Source organism: Vidua chalybeata, chromosome 2, assembly GCF_026979565.1.
Source record: "Vidua chalybeata isolate OUT-0048 chromosome 2, bVidCha1 merged haplotype, whole genome shotgun sequence".
NCBI classification, from domain to species: domain Eukaryota; kingdom Metazoa; phylum Chordata; class Aves; order Passeriformes; family Viduidae; genus Vidua; species Vidua chalybeata.
This window is the reverse complement of record NC_071531.1, coordinates 66,418,067-66,441,197: the sequence shown is the minus strand read 5'-3', so window position 1 is coordinate 66,441,197 and position 23,131 is coordinate 66,418,067. Positions and strand designations below refer to the sequence as shown.

At 41.2% G+C, this 23,131-nt stretch overlaps 2 protein-coding genes across 3 annotated transcripts; both read right to left on the bottom strand.

Annotated features, from left to right (window-relative positions):
* Nucleotides 1-1,015: 1,015 nt before the first annotated feature.
* SFT2D2 (SFT2 domain containing 2) lies at nt 1,016-10,904 on the bottom strand. Its single transcript, XM_053935751.1, has 8 exons — nt 10,831-10,904; nt 10,469-10,555; nt 10,077-10,162; nt 8,894-8,975; nt 6,851-6,886; nt 6,663-6,721; nt 5,913-5,942; nt 1,016-5,318 (listed from the first exon to the last, which is right to left on the bottom strand). Exons 1-8 carry the CDS (start codon nt 10,891-10,893, stop codon nt 5,279-5,281), a joined length of 483 nt encoding a protein of 160 aa, XP_053791726.1. The 5' UTR covers nt 10,894-10,904; the 3' UTR covers nt 1,016-5,278.
* A 393-nt stretch (nt 10,905-11,297) lies between these two features.
* Nucleotides 11,298-23,028, bottom strand: TIPRL (TOR signaling pathway regulator). Of its 2 annotated transcripts, XR_008429422.1 has the most exons (8): nt 20,923-23,028; nt 18,378-18,557; nt 17,448-17,547; nt 16,219-16,350; nt 15,708-15,803; nt 15,125-15,206; nt 14,973-15,035; nt 14,269-14,287 (listed from the first exon to the last, which is right to left on the bottom strand). XR_008429422.1 is itself a non-coding variant. In XM_053935725.1 (7 exons), the coding sequence occupies exons 1-7, from the start codon at nt 21,021-21,023 to the stop codon at nt 14,138-14,140; spliced, it is 822 nt and encodes a 273-aa protein (XP_053791700.1). In that variant the 5' UTR covers nt 21,024-23,010; the 3' UTR covers nt 11,298-14,137. The 2 variants fall into 2 exon arrangements, 1 of the variants encoding a protein (XP_053791700.1); XM_053935725.1 differs by lacking the exon at nt 15,125-15,206 and having other exon boundaries at nt 11,298-14,287; nt 20,923-23,010.
* Between the last annotated feature and the right edge of the window lie 103 nt (nt 23,029-23,131).

Below are 23,131 nucleotides of genomic sequence, written 5' to 3'. Positions count from 1 at the left end.
ACACGGAAAGGATTTATTGCCCTTTCAGGAATCACAATTGCCTTGATATGACAGATGTATCCAGCTTTCCTGACATTCCTGGGACACTCTAATATTTTCAAAAAGATAAAATGCAAACCCTTAGGTTTCTGTACTACAGAAGACAGGCTGCTGCTTGTATTCCAACAACTTTGGAATTTCCTATAGGACAGAAATTTCAGTTCAGTCAGCTGTGAGACAGAGCTTGCTTAGAAGAACAATCAAAAAAAAACAAGAAAAAATGATAATTGAAAACTTAACACGGTCGCCCACAGCACGCAAGTCTCACCACCACCCTTGCAGACAGGGAAAAAACCCACCTGCCTGTCAGTTAGGAGAAAGTCTAACATACCCTGAACAGCCTAATGAATACACAGTCTTGATACACTGCCGAAGAAAATTAAACCATGTCAGGTCTTCGGATGCATAGTAGGCACACACTTAAACCGACCAGCTCTTTGAAAGCTAAGAAAAATAAAATAATTGCCTCTAATTATTTTTAACGCAACTTCATAAAACATTGATAATTTACTTCATTTACATTTTATTGACTGTACATCAGCACTCAGAGCATATTTATTTCAGAAGCATGTTGCTTTCTGTTGTCTTTGCTGACAGAATATCACCAGACATTATTTCCTCTGTAGCATGGACTAAGGATAGCTTGTTGGCATACCTAGGTTGACTCTTGAGGTCAATAAATAATAAGTAATAAAAATATCATCCTCACCTTAACAACTCCACTTTTGATAACCAGTTGTCTAGGTGCCTGCAACTACTGGATGAAGCTGCTGCAAAACATTGGTGACACAAAAACTCCCCCCAGTAATACAAGTTGTGTGCACAGCAAAGGAAGTGAGGACAGGGCAGTAATTTTAAAAAACCAAGCACACGAACAAAAGGAAACAAACTACCCACAGCAATTTCAGCATAATCAGGAGAATCAGCATTGTTTAAAAACCCATAAGAACATTAAGAATATTGATGGTAAGAACAATTAATTTAATACAGTGATAACTTTATTGAAGGAAATAAACAGCACTTGTAAGGGTTTCACTTCATTACAGAGAAAGTTGTAAGTTAGAAAAAAAGATGTTTATCAAAGTAGAAATCAGACAGTGTAAATACACAGAAAAAGCACAGCAGTAAACACAATCAGTAACAGTATAAAACATTGCAGAGAATTTCTGAGTTTGGTTTTTATTTTACAAAACAATTCCACAGCTGGTAAAAAATTTAGTCACATTACAGCGAGGCACATGGTTTTAAGTCAATAAACCATTTGTGCGCTTTCCCTCCAAAATGGCCAGTATTTGCTATGGTTGTAAACATCAGTATTTAAGACAAATGTGTTTAAACATCCTCCTCCTCCTCCATTTACAATAGCACAGTGATCTCACTTTTATGAACATTATTAAGTACCAAACTGAAGGAAGAGCTGTTCTCAGGAAGTCTGAGGCACACATAGAGCCCAACACACTTTCTTTTTAAAAACATGGTTTCTGAAAAGAATTTCAACTTGTGGCAGAAAATTCCTCCTTGGTTTTTGTAACAGCTCATGAATAATCTTATTACTATAAATACTAAATAAGATGAAATTGTTCACATCATCAGTGTTGAACCATTTCAGATAGTACCAGCATTCATAATGGACCTCACCACATGAAACAGAGCAAAATATTGAAGTAGTAAAAAAAAAAAAAATTACCACATTTCAATGTATAGACTCTCAGTACTTTGGGAACAGAAGACTACCACCCTTCCTATTTCCATCTCTAATATAGCTGGAAAGTCAGCTGATCCAGGATATACAAATTCCCTGCTAGAACTGTACACTAAGGCTGCTTGGTTGAGGTTATGTTATCCGTACAGCAAAAAGTGAAAAAAGGTGGGCAAATTGGCCAACAGGCTGAGCAAAAAGCACTTTCTGTTAGAACACCAAATCCTACTGAGATGGGCACCCAACATGAAAAAGTTTCCTTAGGGAAGTCAGCTTTGAGTTTAGTGTTGTAGGCAACTGAGCAAGGACTTTGGGAAGGAAGGAGCTTTGTGATTCCAACCATAAACTCTTTATTTGCAGTAGAGCACACACAACAAGCATTCCTACCCTCAAGGACAGTGAGATGGAAAGCTTCAGAAATACCCACCATGCTTCCTGCCAAGCAGATAACCAAAGCTGATGATATCAAAATGTAACACAAAGTAGGTTAATGACCAAAAAAAAGGTATAATGATATAATCTAATTCAGATTGAAAACTACTCAAGAAGGAATATTCATATAGTCTACTCCCCAGCTATGTAACAATCAAATAAAATAAAGTATTGCAGTGAAGTGGAAATTTCTTTTACTAATAAACTTGTCAACAGCCTCACTACAACTATTTAAAAGTGAGTAAGAATCTAAAGAGTTTTGTTCTGGGAGAGCTATTTTAAATAAAAACTACTTGTAGATGAAGCAACAAACCCTGAGTATGTTTCACATATTGGCAAGAATATGGCAAGTCTCTCCTACTGTCTGATGTCCCCAGGAACAGAATACAACACCAAAGGGCAACATAAACCCCAGTGGCACTCTTGTGATCCTTGTGTCCTTGCCATCTTCCCTTGAGTTCCCTTCCTGTAAGGGCACAATTGCTTAGCCTCATGTGCTGTGCAGTCAAAAGAAGATTTGTTCTTCTCTCTTCCTGAATAAAAGGCTGTGAAGCTGGAATTACAGTTTTAAACTGAGAGGAGGAAAGGACAAAAATCCATTTATGTACTATCTACTGGTATTTTCATAAACTTCCTACTTGGCTGTGTTCACAAGGGCCAGCTAAAAGGTTCTAGTTAGCTAGAACTAGTGCACATTGAAAAACTAATATTCACCATACCCAATTGTACTGTTCTTCCAGAAGAACTGCCAGAGAGTCAGGCTACCAGAACCCTGCCCAAGCTAGCCAAGGAATAATAAGCAAAAGGTATGTACTCTTCCTCATCTGAAGTAATCAAAAAAAGAATCACAAAAGGCAAATTCTGTTATCATGGCTGCTGAACCTGGAATGATGATCGGAGTTAATGTAACTTAGCTGGAGAGGGGAAGGAGAAAGCTTGTAGCTTCTCCCAGGGATATTCAGAGATGCCACAATTAAAGGAATATTGGAATGTAAAAGGCATTAGGGTTGCATTTCAATTTCCCTTATACAAAGGAATTCTGTAAACATTGTCAAAGTCCTAAGAAAAGACTGGCATAGGTCCTTTGACAGATGTAAATTAGGTTTTGAACTTAATCCCTGATAAAAAAAGACTTACATCAGTTTAAGATATTGACACTTGTCACTTTAAGATCTAAGACACTTGTCTTAGATCAGCCAGGGAAAACAAGGATCAGTTTTCTTTAATTCCCAGTCTCTCTTGGGAATTTAACCAAATCATCTTTTCAAGAAAAGTAATACTCAACATACTTATTTCTACACTAACTTCTAAATACTGGGAGGTAAAAAAAGCTCCAGGACGCAGTACTTGAATCTGCATCATTGTTTCATCCCAACATCAATGCCATCTTTCCATTCAAATGCCTTTGAACAGTAATTCTGGCCACCTGGAATCCACAGAACACTTGTCAAAATCTCCCTTTCATACCATCTGCAAAAGGGAATCTTTAAATTTTTTTTTAGAGGATCCTTACAGGTGGGTGGTAGTGAGCTTTATAAATTATCAGAAGGACACTTAAATTTAAGATTTTAGATTAATTAATTTCTTAGACACTTTCACAGAACTATTTGCCTTCACTGTGAGCTTCTACTTCACAGCCAAGTAGATCCAGATTTTTCCTACATTTAAGTCTTTGTAGAACAAGTCCGGGATACACTTGGCATACAAACACAATGCTCTTAAACAACTAAACTCTTGGTAGATTGAGGAAGAGATGCCTCAGTTCCCACAAGAGTGCACTAGAAAACCATCATCTTAAACACTGGCTTCAGCAAGACAGTTTGGTAAGAGGAAAGGGGAAAGCAGTTAAACACTATCTCACACAGGAGAAGCAGGAATCTGTGCTCAGATATTAAACTGACCACTGCAATGCTGTGGGAGTAAATGATTATACGTAGCTCAGAAGATAAAGAGAACACAGAGTAGCCCTGGAATTTGGATACAGACTGCTCAGCACTTGTTTGGAGCTGGCAGCAGGATTGTTTCACGCTTTCCTTGCTACCACAGGCAACAGAATTTTGTGCTTTCTCCTCCAGGCAGAGAAGTTCACTGGTGTGTGCAAGAATTTTAGCAGAAAGAAAACTGATTCCACTTACAAAGAAACAAAGAAAAATGTTGGAGTTTTAACTTATTTACAAGTTCAGAAGAAAATGTCTTCTCCCTGACCCAGGCTGCTTAAAAACAACAGCCCACTTCTACCTCATGACAGCTTGTCCTTTGAGGAAGGACATACATAAATTCTTTTATTGCTTGCCTACTATGCCCTTTGCATTGCTCTTATGCTACAGCTGGAGGAGAAGAGAAACACCTCACTTCATGTGAAAAATGTCAGCTTCCTACCTTGCAATCATGAGCAAAGAAAAGACCTCAAGTTCATGGTAGCTGAAAACATCAATGGACCTTATTTCACAAGTGCTTTTCCAACAGGAACAAGATTTTTCAGATGAAAATGTCCCCTTCATGTACTTTAAGGAAAGACTGACAGTCTGGAGTGAGAATTAAATATTTCATTAAAGTTGCAAACATTTCAAGGTTAGTCCACAACCGTATTTGCTTTTCAAATTACATCTTTTAGAAGTTTCAAAAGCCTAAAATTTTGCAAGAGAGACAGGAAAAGAAAGAATACCAATATTCCATTATCCAAGACAAACAATGCAAAGATTAAGGCTATTTTAAAAAATCCCAAGTTGTTGGTAAGCAGTTTTCAACTCTAGAACTGGCACAGTCCCATCAGAGCCAAGGTCTTCACTTTATAGACTTCACTCATTACTTTGAAACTTTTGCTAAACCAAATGCATGCATTTATGCAAGAATCACCATAACAAATTGTGGACCTCTGCCCAGTTCTACTGCCAGACTGAATTTAATTTGATCACAAGCCCCCTGTCCCACAAACACCATTGCTTACAAACCCAAGCCAACTGCAGATGCCCGGTGTAACACAAGCAGCTTATGATAAGCAGCTGAAAGGCACGTGTTCGACAGAAGTAGGAAACTACACAACACAGTGATCCAAACACAGTTCTACCCAGAACTTCCTAGAACTTTGTGAGGCATTCAGTATTCCTGTTAGGACAGACAGACTGAAACACATTTCTTCACAGCATCCCTACAGGCCGGAGAAAGAAAAAACACAAGAGAATCAGAGCCACCTCAGTTACATTATTTGGTAAGAGTCATTGCATGCTGCTATCCCACTGACACTGAGGACTGTAGAGATCAGCTGACCATGTATTCATTGCATTAACATGATTTGCATGACTACACAAATGCCTTAGAGACAAGCAAGTCTGCTCAGTGCCCACTTGCTGCAGAAGTGACATCTGCAAGGCTGCACCACGGCAGGGCACTGCAGAACGGTGAGGCAGGAGACACAACTCTGTGCTCACACAGAACAGTGCTTATGGGGGAGAACAGGATAAAGAGGACACAGAAGAATACACTTGTCTAGTAGCAGTTTGGACTGGCATTCAGGCATTCCAAAGGCAAGCGTTATGCTCAGTATTTGGTCAGCAGGCTTACATATTTCTGTGGGAAGCCCTCTCATTTTCTCCATTTGTGTTCTCCCACTAGAGAAGACGCTTGTTGTATTTCCAGCACCATGGAAACCTTCTAAAGCCACACATGACAATGCTTCTCTAAGCTAATCCTCTGTATGATTAAACCTCAAAATGACACAGAGTAAGAGAGTAGGGAAATTTACCTTGCATATGGTATGAAGGAAATGCTGTACCTAAGAAGAAAGATTTTGGAAGTTACTTTTCATGTCAGATTTTATTAGAATCACAAATATGAACAACCCCTCTGATATTCTAAACTGCATGTTACATAACCAAAATGAAGCTTTGAGCTTGTGAGTAACAGGAAGGAGTGTCTTTGCAAGCCATCTTAGCCCAGCCAGGGTATGAAACACCATGGCAAAATAGAGGGGGATGTTGTGAAAGCATTTTAAACACAGCTCTCCTGCATCCAGTATTCTTTATGCTCCAAAACCTACAGGTAGGTAAGGTTAGAGTTGAGGGCTGGCTAGGTGTCTATATCAGTTTGTGCACTCCTTAGGTGACTTTGCACAGATCATATGTTAACATGAAGAACACTGACACTTTGATTGGCAAACTGGGTGTCTGAACGGAGAGGAATACCAGATAGTAGGCAATAAATTGATTTAAAAGGAAAAGAAAAAAAACAAGCTCAGTTCAAGCTCAGAGAAATCAAAGGAATTAATTTCCTCTAGAATGGAGCCCTGAGCTCTGTCTCCACAGCCTCTATAGTGGTGTGAGAGACCAAGAAGTGGGAACAGGTCAGCTCCTCACTGATGCATTGTCTTGAATCTAAGGGATTGACAAGGAAAAAATTTACCTTCCACCTAACTCTACATCAAAATCCACTCACAATTCAGCTACTGGTGTCAGGTGCAACATAAAGTGTAGTGTGTAGGGAGGAAATCACTCACCATGCCATGGCAAAAAACTGTAAGATGCAGAAAAGCAGCGCGAGTCCTGCCTTACGCCACTGGAGGGGAGAGGAGAGGGGAGCGGGGAAGAAACACAGCAGAGACAACAGTGTAAGAATCTTACTTTTAAAATACACTCCAGTTACATTAACTCCAGTTATATATACATACAGGACTTCAGTACTCACCCAGAAAGCGGAACATAATGTTAGTATGAGACACAACTAGAAGAAAACAAATTTTAATTAAAAATAGAAACAACTCCAGTTTCTATAAATATTGCAACACTGTAATGGGGACCTTCACAGAGACAGAAATTAATTACATAATTTCACAGTTTTATTCAATTCTGCATCATAGAAGTTCCTCGTATTTAAAAGTTCCTTGTATTTAAAGTGCTCTCGCTATTACATTTTTGAAGTGAATTGAAGCAATCAGGAAATATCAGCCTGGTATCTCCAGAAAATAATTTCATGGCTGCAAAGGAGCAAGAGGAAGAGGTTCTTGCAGCTCTTTTGCAGGTCCCTACTCCATCCCACACACTTCGTGGTGTCACAGGCACACACCATATTTCATCATTTCACATAAGTAAGACTTTTCAAATACTTTTCACTTACCACTCTTAGTCTTTCTGCTTCTGCACAGTTCCTGATTACATGGCTACCACGGCATTGAAGTTATGTCATTACTTAAAAGCTCACCAATTAAAACCATGCTACACTTTCAAGAATTTTGGGCTATTGCTTAGTAGCTCTCCTGTGTATATATTGAAGTAAGGCACAGTCATTCAAACCAGCACTTTTTCTGTTTTCAGAGTTGCACTGTGTCTTTCTTTACTACAGGTAAAATCTTGGGGGGTAGTAGGATAATTTTCTGCTTTAATCTTCAGTTTTAACAGAAGCCTCCTATTAGTTTTCATTTTCAATTTATGACAGCTCATTTATCTATGATAGATGCTGATAATTCATCTCCCTTCATCAGCATCCAACAGCCTTTAGATACACATGCACCATTGTGCTACTAGAGATGATAATGTGCATCTTTCTGCTAGAATGGAAAAAAAGCCCCATAAAGTACTGCATATTCAGACATGCATTGCCAATGAAATCATACACTTGAGCTCAACCAGTACTGACAACAAATGCAGTTCTTCCATTAGTTTTAAGGTGGTGATTTTTATATTGGTCCAAATACTGCATCATACATCTAATGACTGGCTTTATCCCAGTGAACAACATTCCAGGAATTCTCCTGACTCCAGGCATCCTGAATGCATACAAAGCACACACACATACACCACACAGTAGCTTCTTGCTTAGATCTGCAAGCATACACAGTCAATTTCGCAAGCTCTGCAGCATCTCAGGATGTGTCAAGAGAAATTGGGAAGTGCTGATACAAGCAAGCACTCTGAGGACATTCAGACTGAAAATGGGAGTTTCACGCAAGTTGAAGCACCTTTCAACTTTTTGACTTGCCAGAAGCAAACAGGAAAGTTGCAGAGACAAAAAAACCTGTGTACTTTAAAGAATAGTCAGTCTGAAACTTATCAGCAACTTTCACACATAGAAACACACACAACACAAGGTTTGCTATAATTTCCATCTTCTGAAAATAAAACAATTCCAAGGGTGACTCCACTGAATGTTGAATCTGCAATTTCATTCTATCATACAAGTTTCAAAACCTGAAGCTATCAGCCAGCTGGGATGATCCCTAATGCAAGGTGACCAAGGCACAGTTTCCCCAGTTGCATTGTCATGAAGACATGATTTTATCAAGGTAGAAATACCTACACAGCTCCTTCAAGGCAATCAGACAGAATATAAGAAGACAAAATTATGCAAAATAAAATATCTAGCAACATCCATAGGACAACTTTAAAAAACATAGTTTCCCATCATTCACTTCTTAGGCAACACATAAATATGATGTGACCTCAAGCACCCTAAAAAAGCACATGCATGGTTCACACACACCAGCCACAGACCCTTAATGCTCATTTAGCAAAATAAGCTGGCTTCAGCTCAGTCTTGCCTACCAGAGAGGTGCTTTTCTGGTGCCACACTTACCTTTCCACTGCAGCACATGTGCAGTGTTTGACATTTTAAGAAAAGACAAAAAAACACGAACCAAAAAACCACCTCCAGACACATCCTGAGCCACAGTTGGCTCGAATGAAAATTGCTGCCAGGTTTGTATGAGTTCAAAGTGACTCCCTAGATACTTACTAGCATAACAATAGTAGCAATCAAACGTGTGGGCTCAAACATCCGCTTCAATTGTTTCATTGGTCCCATAAGAAACATGGTGCTGTGAAAAACAAATCGAGATGAACACGGAAATGAGAAAGGCAAAAGTGAAACTCGGTAAGATTAGACTGTCTGCTGCCATAAGGGCATCAGTACACTGTGTTGTTATGGCAATCAGTGCAGCATAACAAAAGAAATGGATTATACAATGAGAAAAATCCATTCCTCCTTTTCTTTGTGCAAGGTATTTACTATTTTATTCACACTTGTTCCATTAAAATTAACAGAAGCAGAGCAGAACTATCAAGTTAGAAGCTCAGGCCAAGGTCAGCTCCAATCAGATCATCCCTGACAGATGCTTTTCTAACCTGCTTTTCAAAAATTCTTTTTAAATCTGCTTTTCAAGAACACCATCCACAGAGGCTCTGTGTGGATTGCCAGGTAATCCAGCCCAATTCCTCTACATCAAAGGCTGTTTTCATGCCTGGATCCATTCTCTGATCCCTTACCAGATCTACAGCCTCATTTAGGGCCTGGTGATAGATACTGGATGAATTATAACAAAGTGAAAGTTTTATCTAAAGTGATATTTCTGCCTCATATACTAGATTATTCTGCCTCATTAGCATATTACTTCCAATTCCATTGGAAGCATTATTTATGCTTTCTTGCATCACACTAAGTTTCCACAATCACAGAAAGCTGGGCCTGTCACAGAGTATGCAGGGCTTTGCTTCAGGAACCTAGATGGCCATGAAATCTTACTACATATGCTTGCCCTGACAGACAGACTGCCCCAAACATAATCACCAAAACATACAGAGCACTTCCAAATGCAAAATGGCAAAGAATTATTTTTATCTGGGGGAGGAGGAACCAACAAAATCAAAGCACCTCAGTGTTCACAGCATGAGTGTGATTCCTGTTTACCGATGAGCAACTTTTACCTTGAATGCATTACTAGTAACAATAAACAAAACTAAAATTTTCTTTACCATTTCAGGGCACTACCAGGGAAATGCTGTTCTGTAGAATTCAACAAGAAAATTATCTATCAAAGCAAATCTTCTCTCGCAAATGCAACAGCTTTTACCACTCATGCACTATCATTCTGCTTTTGTTTCTCATCTGTATTAGGGAAATGATATATAAAGATCGTTACCTCCCAATGGATGCAATATTCCCCAGGGTATAAAACACTGCAAAGAGTACCAGCCCTTTCTTTGGTATCCATAGCAGACAACTACCCTAAAAAGCAACATTTAGAGAAAGGGGGTGGGGAGAAATTAACAGTTTTTAAATCAAAACAAATATATATATATCCAAGAAGTGTCACGTCACAAAAGAAATCTTAAGAAAACTTCAAGCCAAACTGTAAAATCACGTATAGGGAAAGTAAATCGCATTTACTGGTATTCTTGTTAAGAGTCAGTGTATTGCATCTAACTGGAACCGAGTCAAACCGGGAAAATCAAGCAGCAGCACAGAGGGAGGCTGTAATTATGTGGGCTCCCGAAACTCAAATACTGGAGAGATCTGGCAAAAAGTCCTTACCAAGATCGAGCACAGGCATCCGATCGCAAAACACGCAATGAAACCTTTCACTCGGGTGCCCCAACCTAAGGAAGTCGCATCGATAACCTGGAAATGAGGAGAAAAACAAAAGCGACACTTGTTTACTTGTACCTCTTGCGTCCTACCGAGCGCGAAAACTTCCTCTCAGGCGCTGCCGCGCCGTGTCCCGTTCAGACACCCTCCCGAGTGTCCCGCGGGAAGCGGCCATGCCGCGGTACCGGGAACCGCGGGGGCAGCGCTGGCGGAGCCCACGCGGGACCGCCCGCCCACGCCACCGGCGACGAGCACACCGGGGATGGGCGGCCGGGTCCCCCCGCCCGGCAGCGGGGCGACAGCGCTACCTCGGCCAGGCCGCTCGGCTCCTCCGCATCGCGGCCGCTCAGCACCCGCTTCAGCTTGTCCATGGCTCCGTACCCCGCCCGACCGGCCGGAACGCCCTGCCCTTCCCTTCCCTCCCTCTCCCAGGGACTACCAGCCCCAGCAGCCACCGCGCCCACCTGCACACCACAGGTAGGGGAAGGCCGGCGGGATGGCGCGCAGGCTGCCGGGGGATGTAGTCCAGATGTGATGGAGCCTATCTTCTCCCAGTACTTTCCAATCCATCGCTTGGCAGTAGCAAAACTCGTTTTATAGTCAGTGAGGTTTCATTTTAATCCCACGACTGTGCCTCTTCTCCTGCTCACTTTATTTTCGTAACGAGCCTAGCAGTCTCCTGCCAGATAAACGTGGATGCAATGTCTTACTAGCAGCCAAAATTCAGCATCACAAGTAGTTACTTCAATTTATTTTGCTCAGTTAAAAACAGAACTGTAAAATGTTTGGTACTTTTTATTTAGCAACATACAAGGAACAATATAAACTGTCACATAAAACTCAACACAAAACAGCTGGAGAATCACCCCACTCCTTCCCCACTAAAGTTACTTATTCAAAGTGGTACATTACTGCGGAAATTTTGTGTCAGAGCACTTGCTGTACACCAGTTTATACCACTGCTTCTTGGTAATCTGCATGGTGTAAGAAAGTCACAAAGTGCTCCAAGTTTGAACTTGTTGTAACTGTAACTTGCTAAAGGTGTTCTTGTGATTTCTCCAACAGGTGTGTTCCACTGAAATGCACAGCACCCTTTAGAATAGATGGAGAGCACGTATCTAGAGTCAGGATACAAGTCCATTCCATAAAACTTTACCAACAGGTCACAAATTAGGTTGTATGATGGACAAGAGAAAACACACAGTATAAGCTAAACATGCAGAGTGCCCCTTCCACTGCTCCCTCCCCACTCTGTGGCTTTCCCCCCACACTCTATTTCAAACCAAAGGAGTTTAATGTTAGCATCACTGACCAAGCTCAAATAACAGTTTGAATTAACAAATGCAGATATAGTTTCTTTCATGCCAGCAATACATAAGCTCTGCTCCCAGTCATACCAGCTGTAAAGTATGTTTTTATAAGCTGTAAGGCATGTATACTAATATATGCTTAGAGTAAGTGCCATGATTTACTTCTACCAGAAAAATATCTATTCACCCCCCCCATTTGTTCTTCCCTTCCTTTTCACTCTTTCCTCACTTCCCTCTATCACTGGAGTGGACCCAAATAATCTTCTATTACTAAACGGATTTTTAATCTCTTCAATGCTGCATTCATTTGCAGTCCCCTTCTTCATCCTGACACTAAAATGTTTAGGAAACAAGGGCAGGAAGATGAAAAAAAGCCAACAGAATTTAGGACTGTAATGGGGAACATAGAGGATCTTGTTTCTATTTCAAAGTGGCCATAAATTGATTCACCCAGATCATGTCTGATAATTATCTGATAGTTATCACAGCTGACAACTTCTTTCAGGAACTGTTTCAGTTCTCTCCTATGGATCTTTTTTTTTTTTTTTTTTTTTTTTTTTTTTTCAGTAATCCTTTCCAAAGGATTACAAAGATAAGGCTGAATGTGTATTCAGAAAAAAAATATTCTTATCAATAACTTTGTACAAACTAATCCTCACAGTCTCTCTGTGAGGTAGGCATATATTAACTCTCATTTTTACATACAAGGAATGGAGGCACAGGAAAATGTTTTCTCCATGGTTAGAGTAAATCAGTGACACAGGAAAATTGCAGTTGGTTCCTGCCTTTCCACCTGCTGTAGAATTCACTAGACCAGGCTGCCTCAAAAGTGAAATTAGTGTGTTACTTGTTTTTACTAAGGAAACAGTCCCTTAGATGGCAGTACACTTTCCTCCCCCGCCAAAAAACCTCAGGGTCTTCTCTACATGAAAACCACTTCACAAAAGATATGGTTAAATACTAGGTTTTGTGGTGGGTTGCTTCTAGTAAGCCATGCAGTGTAGAATACGAAGATTTTTAAACAAAAACCCCAAGACATCAGAATGTGTCCATGTTCTGCAAGCACCTTGTAACTGCTTTTCACTGCAGTTACTTGCTTCCTGCACCGAGTGTCAGCAGCAAACCCAGACAAGCCTGATTAGCTGCCCCATTCTTAGGCCAAACCAGTAATATACTGCAGGATTTCCACAAGCAATTCAAGTATTCAATTTCATCTACAGAGTGTTGAAACCATGACTATACAAGTGATCACACTTCTATCATTATTATAACTTAGAAGAATTTTAAAATAAACCAAAATTATGTATCTGGAATACATGTAAGCATCCTTCTAAGGCCATACAGGATCTCATTTCTAAAACTGCAAATACCAGCATCCTTTAGGGATCAGACTTCCCCAGTCTTAAGCTCCACTGCAGTTTTGCAATTTGGCCATCAGGGCAGTAGAATCATGCCATGTGGGCACATTCAAGAGAAGGCCAGTGCACGGCAATGCCTTTCTAGCATCATACATGACTGGAGCAGCACAGGGACCCCAAGTGAGAGTTCCAGAACTGCCCAGAGAACTCCAGCTGACACCAGATTAAACCAGCATTTGTGAAGAGACTTACCAGTGTCTCTCTGTTAACCTCCAGCTCCCTCCCTGCTCTGGAGTTAATGCCTCACAAATAATTTTACCTTTATATAGTGTCAAACAAATACACTTTTTTTCCCTACACTAAACCTATCCTCAGATGAAATGAATATTCTTAAGTGAGACTCTGGACCAGAAATTACAAGAAGTAACTTTGTTAGTTATCAGTAGGGGAAGCCAAGCAAAATTGGTAGTTTAGGAGGGACAGATCAAAATAAATGCAGAGGATTTTTTTTTTTTTTTTTTTTTTTTTTTTTACTGTGGATTATTTCTCAATAAAAATAAAATCATGCCAGTTTTACAACTCTGGTAGTTTCTTAGTATCTGAAGCAGCAATAACAAAATCTTCATAGAATTGTTAGCAGATGAGGGGTCGAGACAATACTCCTGCCTGCTTGGTGAACTCAACAGAACCCAGACTCCCAATAGTCATTTCTCCAATGCTGTTGAAAACTGTAACTCACCACCAGTCTATCATCAACTCCAGACACAGGTTAAAAAAAAATCCAAAGGAAAAAAAAAAACATTAGCAAAACCTGCTTGAAATGTTTTCTCTCAAGGCTACAGAAAAATTAGCCAAATTCTTCATTCCACTAGTAGTGAAACACCCCCCATGTCAACAACTGTGATCACATCATCTCCAGTATACTTCAAGTCCTTATAAAGTCACGTTTATTTAGACTTAGCACATGTGCTTTCCAGTGATGTTTCTGGTTGAGGTTCCAGCTTCTCTGGGAATTCTAGTTTTTCACAGATTGTCTCCTTTATGGGTAGATACTGAGAGATCTCGTTAGGTTCCGTGAACAGGGAAGGTGGAACATTCTAAAAAGCAAACATTTTACATTATATGAGTGAAAGAAAAGAGGGGATAAGAAAAAGTATTCCATCCCCAAACTATTACAGACAATTTATAATTTACTGGATGCAAACACCACTAGAGGCAAACTTTTTAGAGGCAAAGGAAAAGTAAGGGAGGAGGAAAGGTACAAGAAAATGAAAGTTCAGGCTTTTGTCACAAGTAAAAATCAACAGCTGCAACTCCAAATGTACTACAAATTATTCTGAGCCATTACTAGAGTTTTAAGGTGACTTATTAACCTCAAATATTTGAGAAAAACTGGAAGAGTCTATTACCAAACAGATCTTAACCCTTAATAATGCTTGGAAGCACACAACCAGACATGAAATTTAATGTCATAGGACATGGAGCACCTGATTTTGCAGCTGAACAGTTCTGTGAAAAAATAAAATATTAAAAACATTTTATTAACTCAATAGTAGAAAAAGTGACCTGATCCCATATCCTGTCATGTGATCTGAGCATTTACAAAATGTAAATCTGCTCTAAAATCACCAAAACAAAAGCTGCATAAGTAGAAAGAACTTTCCTCTGTATTAATTCTAAACTGAACAAAGAAGGACTTAAGAGACACAGTATTTTCTATGCTGACCATGAAACTAAAAAGCAGACAGAAGGAAAAGAAACAAAATTTTAAAAATGCAATACCTTTAAACTTGATATTTTGCTTTCCCTGGATGTGTATTCTCGCAACATGTAGGTCTTGTCAGCCTAATGGAAAAAAGGTATCAGTACAAAGAAGCATTTTAAATAGATTGAATTTAGGAAGCATTGGAATTTGGTTGACCACATATTTTTACCTAAGAGAAGAAATGTACATTCAAGTTCCTGAAGACAGCTGATAACAATGTTGTTTTTTTCCAAAAGCCACCTGTGTGCACGCTTCAAAAAAAAATTCTATGACTGAATATGCTTGTTAAGTTTTACTCAGCTAGAACTCCTACACAGAATTACCAAACCCCAAATCTTAACATCCTGTATTATTTATGAGATACCATAACTTAATGTACTATGGACAGTTATTTGCAAGTTACACTTGCAGTCTAATTCTATTAGGTAAGACAAAAATATCATACTTGGATTCAAGACGGTATTGATCTCTTTATTGCTGCCTATTTTTCCTCTTGTACTTCCTTCTCTAATCTGTGTCTGTCAAATGTATTTAAATGCTTACATCACATGAGGGGTAGCCTACTCTGCTCATACACCATGGCACTCAGCACTTGGTTGCTAGCTCAGCACCACCACAATAATAAAATACACTCGGAAGTTTTTGTGCCCCCAAACATCAGTATTAAGTTAGAGGAACATCACTGCGTCACTGGAAGTAAAATGGCAAGAGAACCTCTGTAAAATAACTCATGATGGAAAGTAAGGGTTTACCTCATGATGAAGCCTTGTATCATTCATCCTAATGAGTACCCCATCCACTCGCAAGAAGAACCTCAGCAGCACAAAAAAGCTGGAAGGCATAACTCTCTGCAAAAATAAAGACAGCCCATTCAGCACTTTACAAAGGCTTGCTTCAAGCATGTACTTGTCTACATCAGATATTCACAATGGAAGACAGTATGAGAAGTTTTCAAGAATGAAGTCAAAATTTGGGCTGTTGTTTTGCTACAGCTATGACTGGCCAGCAGGGCAGACAGTGTCTCAAAGGACTATTAGGCAGGATGCAGGAGGAAAAAGATTGTCCCCTGGAGCAAATGACAGATGACAAAGGTTTCAAAACAACATCATTTCCAGCAAGATCGTATTTTCAAGAGCAAGGATAAAGAACTTTGTGCTTTAAAGTTTAAATCCCAGAAGGAATAACATGCACAAAGGAGATGTGTTTTGCATTAATCAGCCAAATGAGTCCCCAGGTATCTTTTATACACGTCCCAATACTCACTACTTTCACACTCAAACTTGATACTCCATGATCATGGAGTTCGTCTTCAAATAGGAGTACTTCTTCAAAAAACATAATTTGTTCCCTGGCTTTCAATTTCTCTGTATTTATGTGTTCTGTTGTAGGAACAACCTAGAGAAAAACATTAAGAACAGTTAGCATATTAATTTTTTGCCAAACTACATAAAGTTTATCCTGATATTTTGAATTCCAGAGTTTTAAAAAGGAAAAAGTTTCTAGGGCACTAAGCTTAAGACACTCCAAATTTCTATGAGAAAAAGTTGAAGTTTCCGAGAGTTTCTTCTTGGAAATAACATCAAGCAAAAACAAAAAACTAAGAGTGGAAAATTCTGACTAAACTTCTCTCTGGATACCAAGCTCAGTAGGGTTTCAGCTGCAAACAATTCTGCTCACTTTCTTTTAAAAACATTTGAAGATGTCTTGTGTTTAACATACATATGAGAAGTTCAGGTTTATAAACAGATTTCTATGCATTTAGCACCCTTAGCCCACTACACATCTTGAAAAGGATTCTAGTAAAGCCTTTCCATGGAAATCAAGTACCTGTATGTTTTCCAACTCATGTCTCCATAGACACTTCTGGCATCTAAAGAGTTTGGACCAACATTGTTTATTTCTATGCTGTACTTTTAATTCCAGCACAACTCAAATGATCTCTAACTAAAGCAATTCTAGTGAATTAATACAGATTATCTGCTTAGTAGCAAGCAACCTGTATGCAGTACACAGAAGTTGGGATCTTCAGTCTTAAAGACATGGGAGGGCCTGTGAGTTTAAATATGAGGAGTTACTGAGTTGCTGTCACAGAAAAACATCAGGCCATTGAAAGCAGCCATGTCAGAAAGCAGATAAACATGCAAGTAGCAGATAATGAAGGCACTACAGAATGACACAGCTGACAGTTCTGCTGTATGTGACCAGCTCGGGGCTCCAAAGCGGCCCCCAGCAAGAGCTGAAGCCTCCCATGTGCTTTAATCCTAAAATGCTTTAAGACACCACCCACCCTTGTTATTAAAATAAGCCATGATTTGATTAGGATAAAATCATGAGCTGAAAGACATGAGAAGCCCAAATCACACTCTGAAATCAGAAATTACAAAGCACAAAAGGTTTTACAGAAGCCTACTGAAAGGTAAATGACAGCTTTAAAAAAAAAAGTTTGACTGAAGCAAGATGCAGTCAGCAATTAACAAGAAGGAAATTATTACCTTTAATGTTGCAGTATCTCCCAGCAAAGTTCCTTTGTAATCCGTTGTGTAAGTCCAGTCATATGGCTTGACAACTTCCTTACTGTGCTCAGTCTCACTCCTCAACAGTGAAAGAGAAAACAGCTTTGTAGTAATTGCTTTGTAGCAATTCCCAAAAAATTACAACCGCACTTAAGACTGTGCATTAGAATTCCCACACTGTTCCTAAAGAAAAGCAGCAGCATTGTCTGAGCTGCAATCACAGCGTCAAGACCTAATCATGGTTTCACACCTGTTTCCATAATAACTTGGAAAACAATTACGAGAATTCTCGATCTATCTCAGTTCTATGACTCAAAATAAAGATTCTCATGCAATATTGCTGAGAAATTTGTATTTCAAGATCAATGTTTTTTAAGTAGGCAAAAAGTGATCTCTTGACAACACACAGCAATCATTAAAATTGCAATTTACCTTAGTTTTCATGATGATTTTGCTTTGTTTCTGTGCTTTATTCCAGATGCTCTACAACTAAATCCAATTTGCTAAATACTAAGCATCATAATTAGTTCTCATGCATGGTAACTGTTCTGCTTTATTCCTAAGGCTAAGATTTTGAACGTGTACAGCACTTTGCAACACCACACAATACAGTCTTGTAATGCTCGAGGCTCTATGAGTTTGAATAAACAGAAACAGCATTAAGTCATGTTAAACTTGACATTTGTTTTAAGAAAGCCATGACACAGCTGAAAAATACAGCTGGCCCAATTTAACAGAAAGGACAATGACAGCAAAGAAAAGAGAAGTGACTGTATCCAGTGACCCTGTATCCAGGGTAGAACCAAATCCAATGTGGTCCTCAAGAGTTCAGTTTGTTCCTTTAACTACTGTATGACAGTTTCATATATAACACACCAGAACTTGCCCACTGGTGATAAAATACTGTACCTGCTCTCTTGCCACTCCTCTGCACAAGCGACTTTGATCATACCTTGACAATTATTGACACATTTTAAAGCATCTGTAGCATTGAACTCAATTCCAAAGCCATGGTCATGCTGTATTCTTAGGACATTGTCTCCAAACATCATCTCTGGCAGGGAAGGCATGTGTAATTCATCAGCCAACCTGCAGAGAAAAATAAGAGGCATCAGTCAACTGATCACAGCTCAGTGAAAGCAGCCCTTGTTTTGGAATAAGGATTCTTTAGACCATGATAACTTAGAAGACACGTGACCAGGTTAATCATTTCACCTGAAATGCAGAGTCATTGACCTGAAGTGACTTTTCCACCAAAAAAAGTACTCCTAAAACATTCCTTCGCCATCAGGCTCAGACAAAATTCTCACACATGAGGAATCAAGAGTATCTGAGAAGCATGTAGAAGCAACTTTCCACCTGTCCTAGCAAACCCCTGGATGGTCAGTGGACCAACTTCAGTAGGTGCTCAAAGCAGCTTTTAGGAACAAGGACTTATGACGAGGAAGTTTGAATACACTGCACAGTGGTCCATACTTCCAAATTTAGAAGCCTACAAAAAAGATGTTTAAGACAACCCTGGCAGAGTATCTAAAAAGTGCAGAAGACACTACTGTGCTCTGCTGGTAGAAGACATGTACTGGCACACTTCCTAAACTTCTCTTTTCCTCCTTACCTACCTGACTTCCCAAAATCAAAAAGGAATACATGACATCTGGAGAGAATAAAGCTTTAGGAAATACACTTATTTGAGTGAGAGGAGGGAGAAGAGTGTCCTAATCATAATGTTCACATTGATTGCAAGGCATTCCTCAATAAAAGTGGTTATCTCTGTAACCCTGAATACAGAAGAACAGTATTAACCGAAATAAAACTAAAATAGTAAATTCACAGACCTGGAGAATAAGATACTACATTTTTCCCAAAGAAGACTGAATAACATTATGAACTTTTCCATTTAATCAAGTGTAGGAACCCTTGACCTGCAAAAACCAACCCCTGCATAGAAAAGAGTTCTTGGATATGGCACATTTAATTCTTCACCTTTCCACACAGGTTGCTGAGGGATTTTTGCAATATATATTTGCCAGAAATAAAATTCCTTTAGATACTAATAATGTTCCCCAAGCAATAAAATAGACAAAATGGGTCACTGTGACCTCATTGCACTTCCTACAATGTTGCTGGCCTCAGCTCATTGATCCAGCCTGTCCAGATCCCTCTGCTGAGCCTTCCTACCCTCCAGGAAATCAACACTCCCACCTGGTTGGGGTCATCTGTGAACTTACTGAGGGTGCACTCAATCACCTTGTCCAGACCATCAATAAAGATCCTGAACAGGACTGGCCCCAGTACTGAGCCCTGGGAAACACTATTTTGGATGGGCCACCAGCTGGATGTAACTCAATTCACCACCACTCTTTGAGCTCAGCCATCCAGAGTTCTACCCAGCAAACAGTGCACCCATCCCAGCCATGAGCAGCCAGTTCCTCACAGAGAATGCCTTATTAGCCTCAGAAAACGTAAAAGTAAGATAAATGAAAGTACATTTAACAAGACTAATGAGATTCCTATGTATACTGAAATTTATTCCAGAAAACGAAACCGAGAAATATCTGCCAAATCCATCTGCCTTTAAGGTCAGGTATGGCACAGCTGAACTCTCCAGTTCCACATTAGCAAATCTGACTTAAGTACTTGATGCTAATATAGGAACATTTCCTCCAATTATTTCACTGGATTGGAAATTCCTACGAGAAGAGAGCAAATTATAATTTTTTAATGAAAACCACTATTTAAAAATAGCTATTACCAAGACATGGTATGAGACATTAAAAATATTCTTTTTCAAAATTAATTTAAGAAAACCAGGCTTCTAATTAGCGAGTCTCAGTTCACAGAGATCCAGAGATCCAAAACCATTATAATCATACAATCATAATTGTTTGAGTTGGAAAAAAACTTAAAGATCAAGTTCTAACCTCCCTGCCATGGGAATGGACACACTAGACCAGGTTCCCCAAAGCTCCATCCAACCTGGTCTTGGACATCTCCAGGGATGAAGCATCCAGTTTCTCTGGGCAGCTCGTTCCAGTGACTCACCATCCTCATAATCAGGAATTTCTTTCCTATGATCCAATCTAAATCTCCTCTCTTTCAGTTCGAATCCATTCCCCCTTGTCCTCATACTGCATTCCCTTGTAAAACGTCCCTCTTCGTCTTCTTGTAGGCTGTCTTCTCCAATCATTAAAACAAAATTTTGGAAATTACCTGTAACCCAAATCGCCACAGTTCTCCAGCCAGAGAATCAAGCTTGAAGAGAAGGAACAACCCCGGGGAACGAACAGCGTCTCCCCCGCCCTGGGAACGCTCCGTGTTTCCTTCGCAAGGCCACCCGACGACCCCAGCCCTTCGCTGTGACGGCCGAGGCCGCAGCCCCGCGGTGGCTTCCGAGCAGCGGGGACACCGTGCTGTGCTGTGCCCCCCTGCGCCCCCAGCCCGGAGCCCGCCTCACCTCTCGGCCTGCGCCGACTTCATGATGTGCGTCCGGGCGGCGCTCAGCTTCCACGGCCCGAAGGTGAAGTCGCGCCGGCTGCTCTGGAAAACGGGGTGCATGGCGGCCTCCTCTCCGCCGAGCAGAAGGCAGCAGGCGGCGGAAGGGGCGGAGGCGATGGAGCCCCTCTCGTCCCGTCTCCTCCCGCACAGCACTCACGGCAGCGCCAGCGCCCCCGGAACCGCCGCCCCGTGGCGTTTCCGCTTCCAGGGCCGCGCGGCGCGGAGCCCCGGCGGCGGCGGAATCCTGGGATGCAGCGGGAAGAGCGCTGCCAGCAGAGCGGCGTAGAGGATCCTGCCCTTCTGCTTGGCTCTAGTGAGCCCACATCTGCAGTGTTCTGTCCATGACAGGAGAGATATGGAGCTCCTGGAGCGGAGGGCAGCGAAAATGATGAAGTGACTGATCTCCGTTAGGTGGAAAGGCTGAGGAAGCTGGGCCTGTTAAGCCTCGAGAAGAGGTGGCTGAGAGGGGCCCTCGTCAATGTGTACAAATATCTAAAGAGGGAATTCCAAGAGTGCCAAGCCAATGGGACAAGAGGCAACGGGCAGAAACTGATGCACAGAAATTCCACCTGGGCGTGAGGAAGAATTTCTTTATTGTTCAGGTGACCGAGCACTGGAACAGGTTGTCCAGAGAGGTTGTGATGCCTCCACCACTGGCGATGTTCCAGACCTGTCTAGACACAACCCTGTGCCATGTGCTCTGGGATGACCCTGCTTGAGCAGGGCAGTCGGACCAGATGACCCATCGTGGCCATTTCCAACCTACCCAGCCTGTGATTCTGTGAGGTGATATGGGGGGGCAGGTGGGTGAGGAAGGGGGTCCACACTTCTCTGTGCTGCTGGAGCCACCGTGGGGAGAGTGGGCTCTCTAATCTCCCCTGCCCAGGATGAAGAGCCAACAAGCTCACCCAAGCCCTGTTCCAGCGAAGCTGGGCTCCAGAAGCCAGCTGAGAATGTTTGTGTGCCCCACACATGCTTGTGCCTTCAGCCACTTCCCCATGGCTACTTCGCCGAGAGCAGTGGGACAGCTGGGTAGTTTTGGGGAGTTTTGGGGAGCAGTTTTGGGGAGCTCTGGAGCCTCTGGTGGCCCTGGGCCATCTCCATGGCCACACTCACAGTTGCAGCAAGCATTACCTGGTTCCATCACACAGGTGCCCTGTGCTGTGTTAGTACACACATGTGTGTGCACACAGAATCACATCTGAGCAAGGTTAGAATGGGGCACAGTGGATCATGTGGTCCAACTTCCCTGTTCAAGGAGGGTCATCCCAGAGCACATGGCATAGGATTGTGCCTAGACAGGTCTGGAATATCTCCAGTGAGAGAGACTCCACAACCTCTCTAGGCAACCAGTACACAGTCACTTGCACAGGAAATAAGTTCTTCCTCACACTCAGGTGCAACTTCTGTGCATCAGTTTTTGCTCATTATGGAATCTCTTGTGCTGGTTTGATACATTTTTGAATGCTGTCCAAAGATGGTCTTTTTAAAATGTCGAAGTGCAATGGCGTGGTAAGCTTAAAAAAGTCCTGTAGAAAAGTATCAGTAGAACTGGTTGAAAATGATACATCAGTTTAGCATTCCAGCACTGATGGGTGGTGCTTGTCTTGCTTTTCTGCATCATCGAAAAGGCAGACAAACTCCCTATGGACTTCCCCTGGCACAGGAGCAAGACACACAGTCCAGCTCCTGCTGTTGCAGCATTGGAGCGAACTGAGGCAGCAGCCACAGGAAACTGATGTCCACAGCATTAAAAACTCCAGAGAGCAATCAAAACATAGCACAGCTCACATCAGGGCAGTCACCCTCTGCACTCAAGGGCATTGCCAGGGAAAGGCAGGAACTAGGGAGGCACAAGCACGGCATTTAATTTTTGTTCACCCTTTATACTGTGCCCTTTATACTGACACCTATATCCGATGTCTTGCTTCAGAGGTGTATGCGGGAGAAACTCTTCCCCAAATCTTCTTTTTGTTACTTTTAATAGTGTTTTGGGGTCTAGGAAGTCTAGCACTTAGGCTCTACAGCTGCCTGGCACTACGAACCGGGGCAAATTACTTTACCTCATCCATGTGAAGTACTTTTCTCCTGCCTTTTAACTGAGTTCCCGGGAAGCGTGCGGACCGCCCCGGCGCGGCCGCGGAGAACATGGCGGGCGGGGAGGGGGC

Bases quoted from the DNA above. Each gene is read 5' to 3' on its own strand.
- SFT2D2 (XM_053935751.1), bottom strand. From the start codon at position 10,893: ATGGACAAGCTGAAGCGGGTGCTGAGCGGCCGCGATGCGGAGGAGCCG. The intron at 10,556-10,830 runs GTAGCGCTGTCG...CCTCATTTCCAG, and splicing joins AGCCGAGCGGCCTGGCCGAG to GTTATCGATGCGACTTCCTT. The intron at 5,943-6,662 runs GTGAGTGATTTC...CTTTCTTCTTAG, and splicing joins CAGTTTTTTGCCATGGCATG to GTACAGCATTTCCTTCATAC.
- TIPRL (XM_053935725.1), bottom strand. From the start codon at position 21,023: ATGCACCCCGTTTTCCAGAGCAGCCGGCGCGACTTCACCTTCGGGCCG. The intron at 15,804-16,218 runs GTGAGTATTGGG...TTATTTTTGCAG, and splicing joins CAAGTTTGAGTGTGAAAGTA to AGAGTTATGCCTTCCAGCTT. The intron at 15,036-15,707 runs GTAAACCCTTAC...TTTTTCCATTAG, and splicing joins ATACAAGGCTTCATCATGAG to GCTGACAAGACCTACATGTT.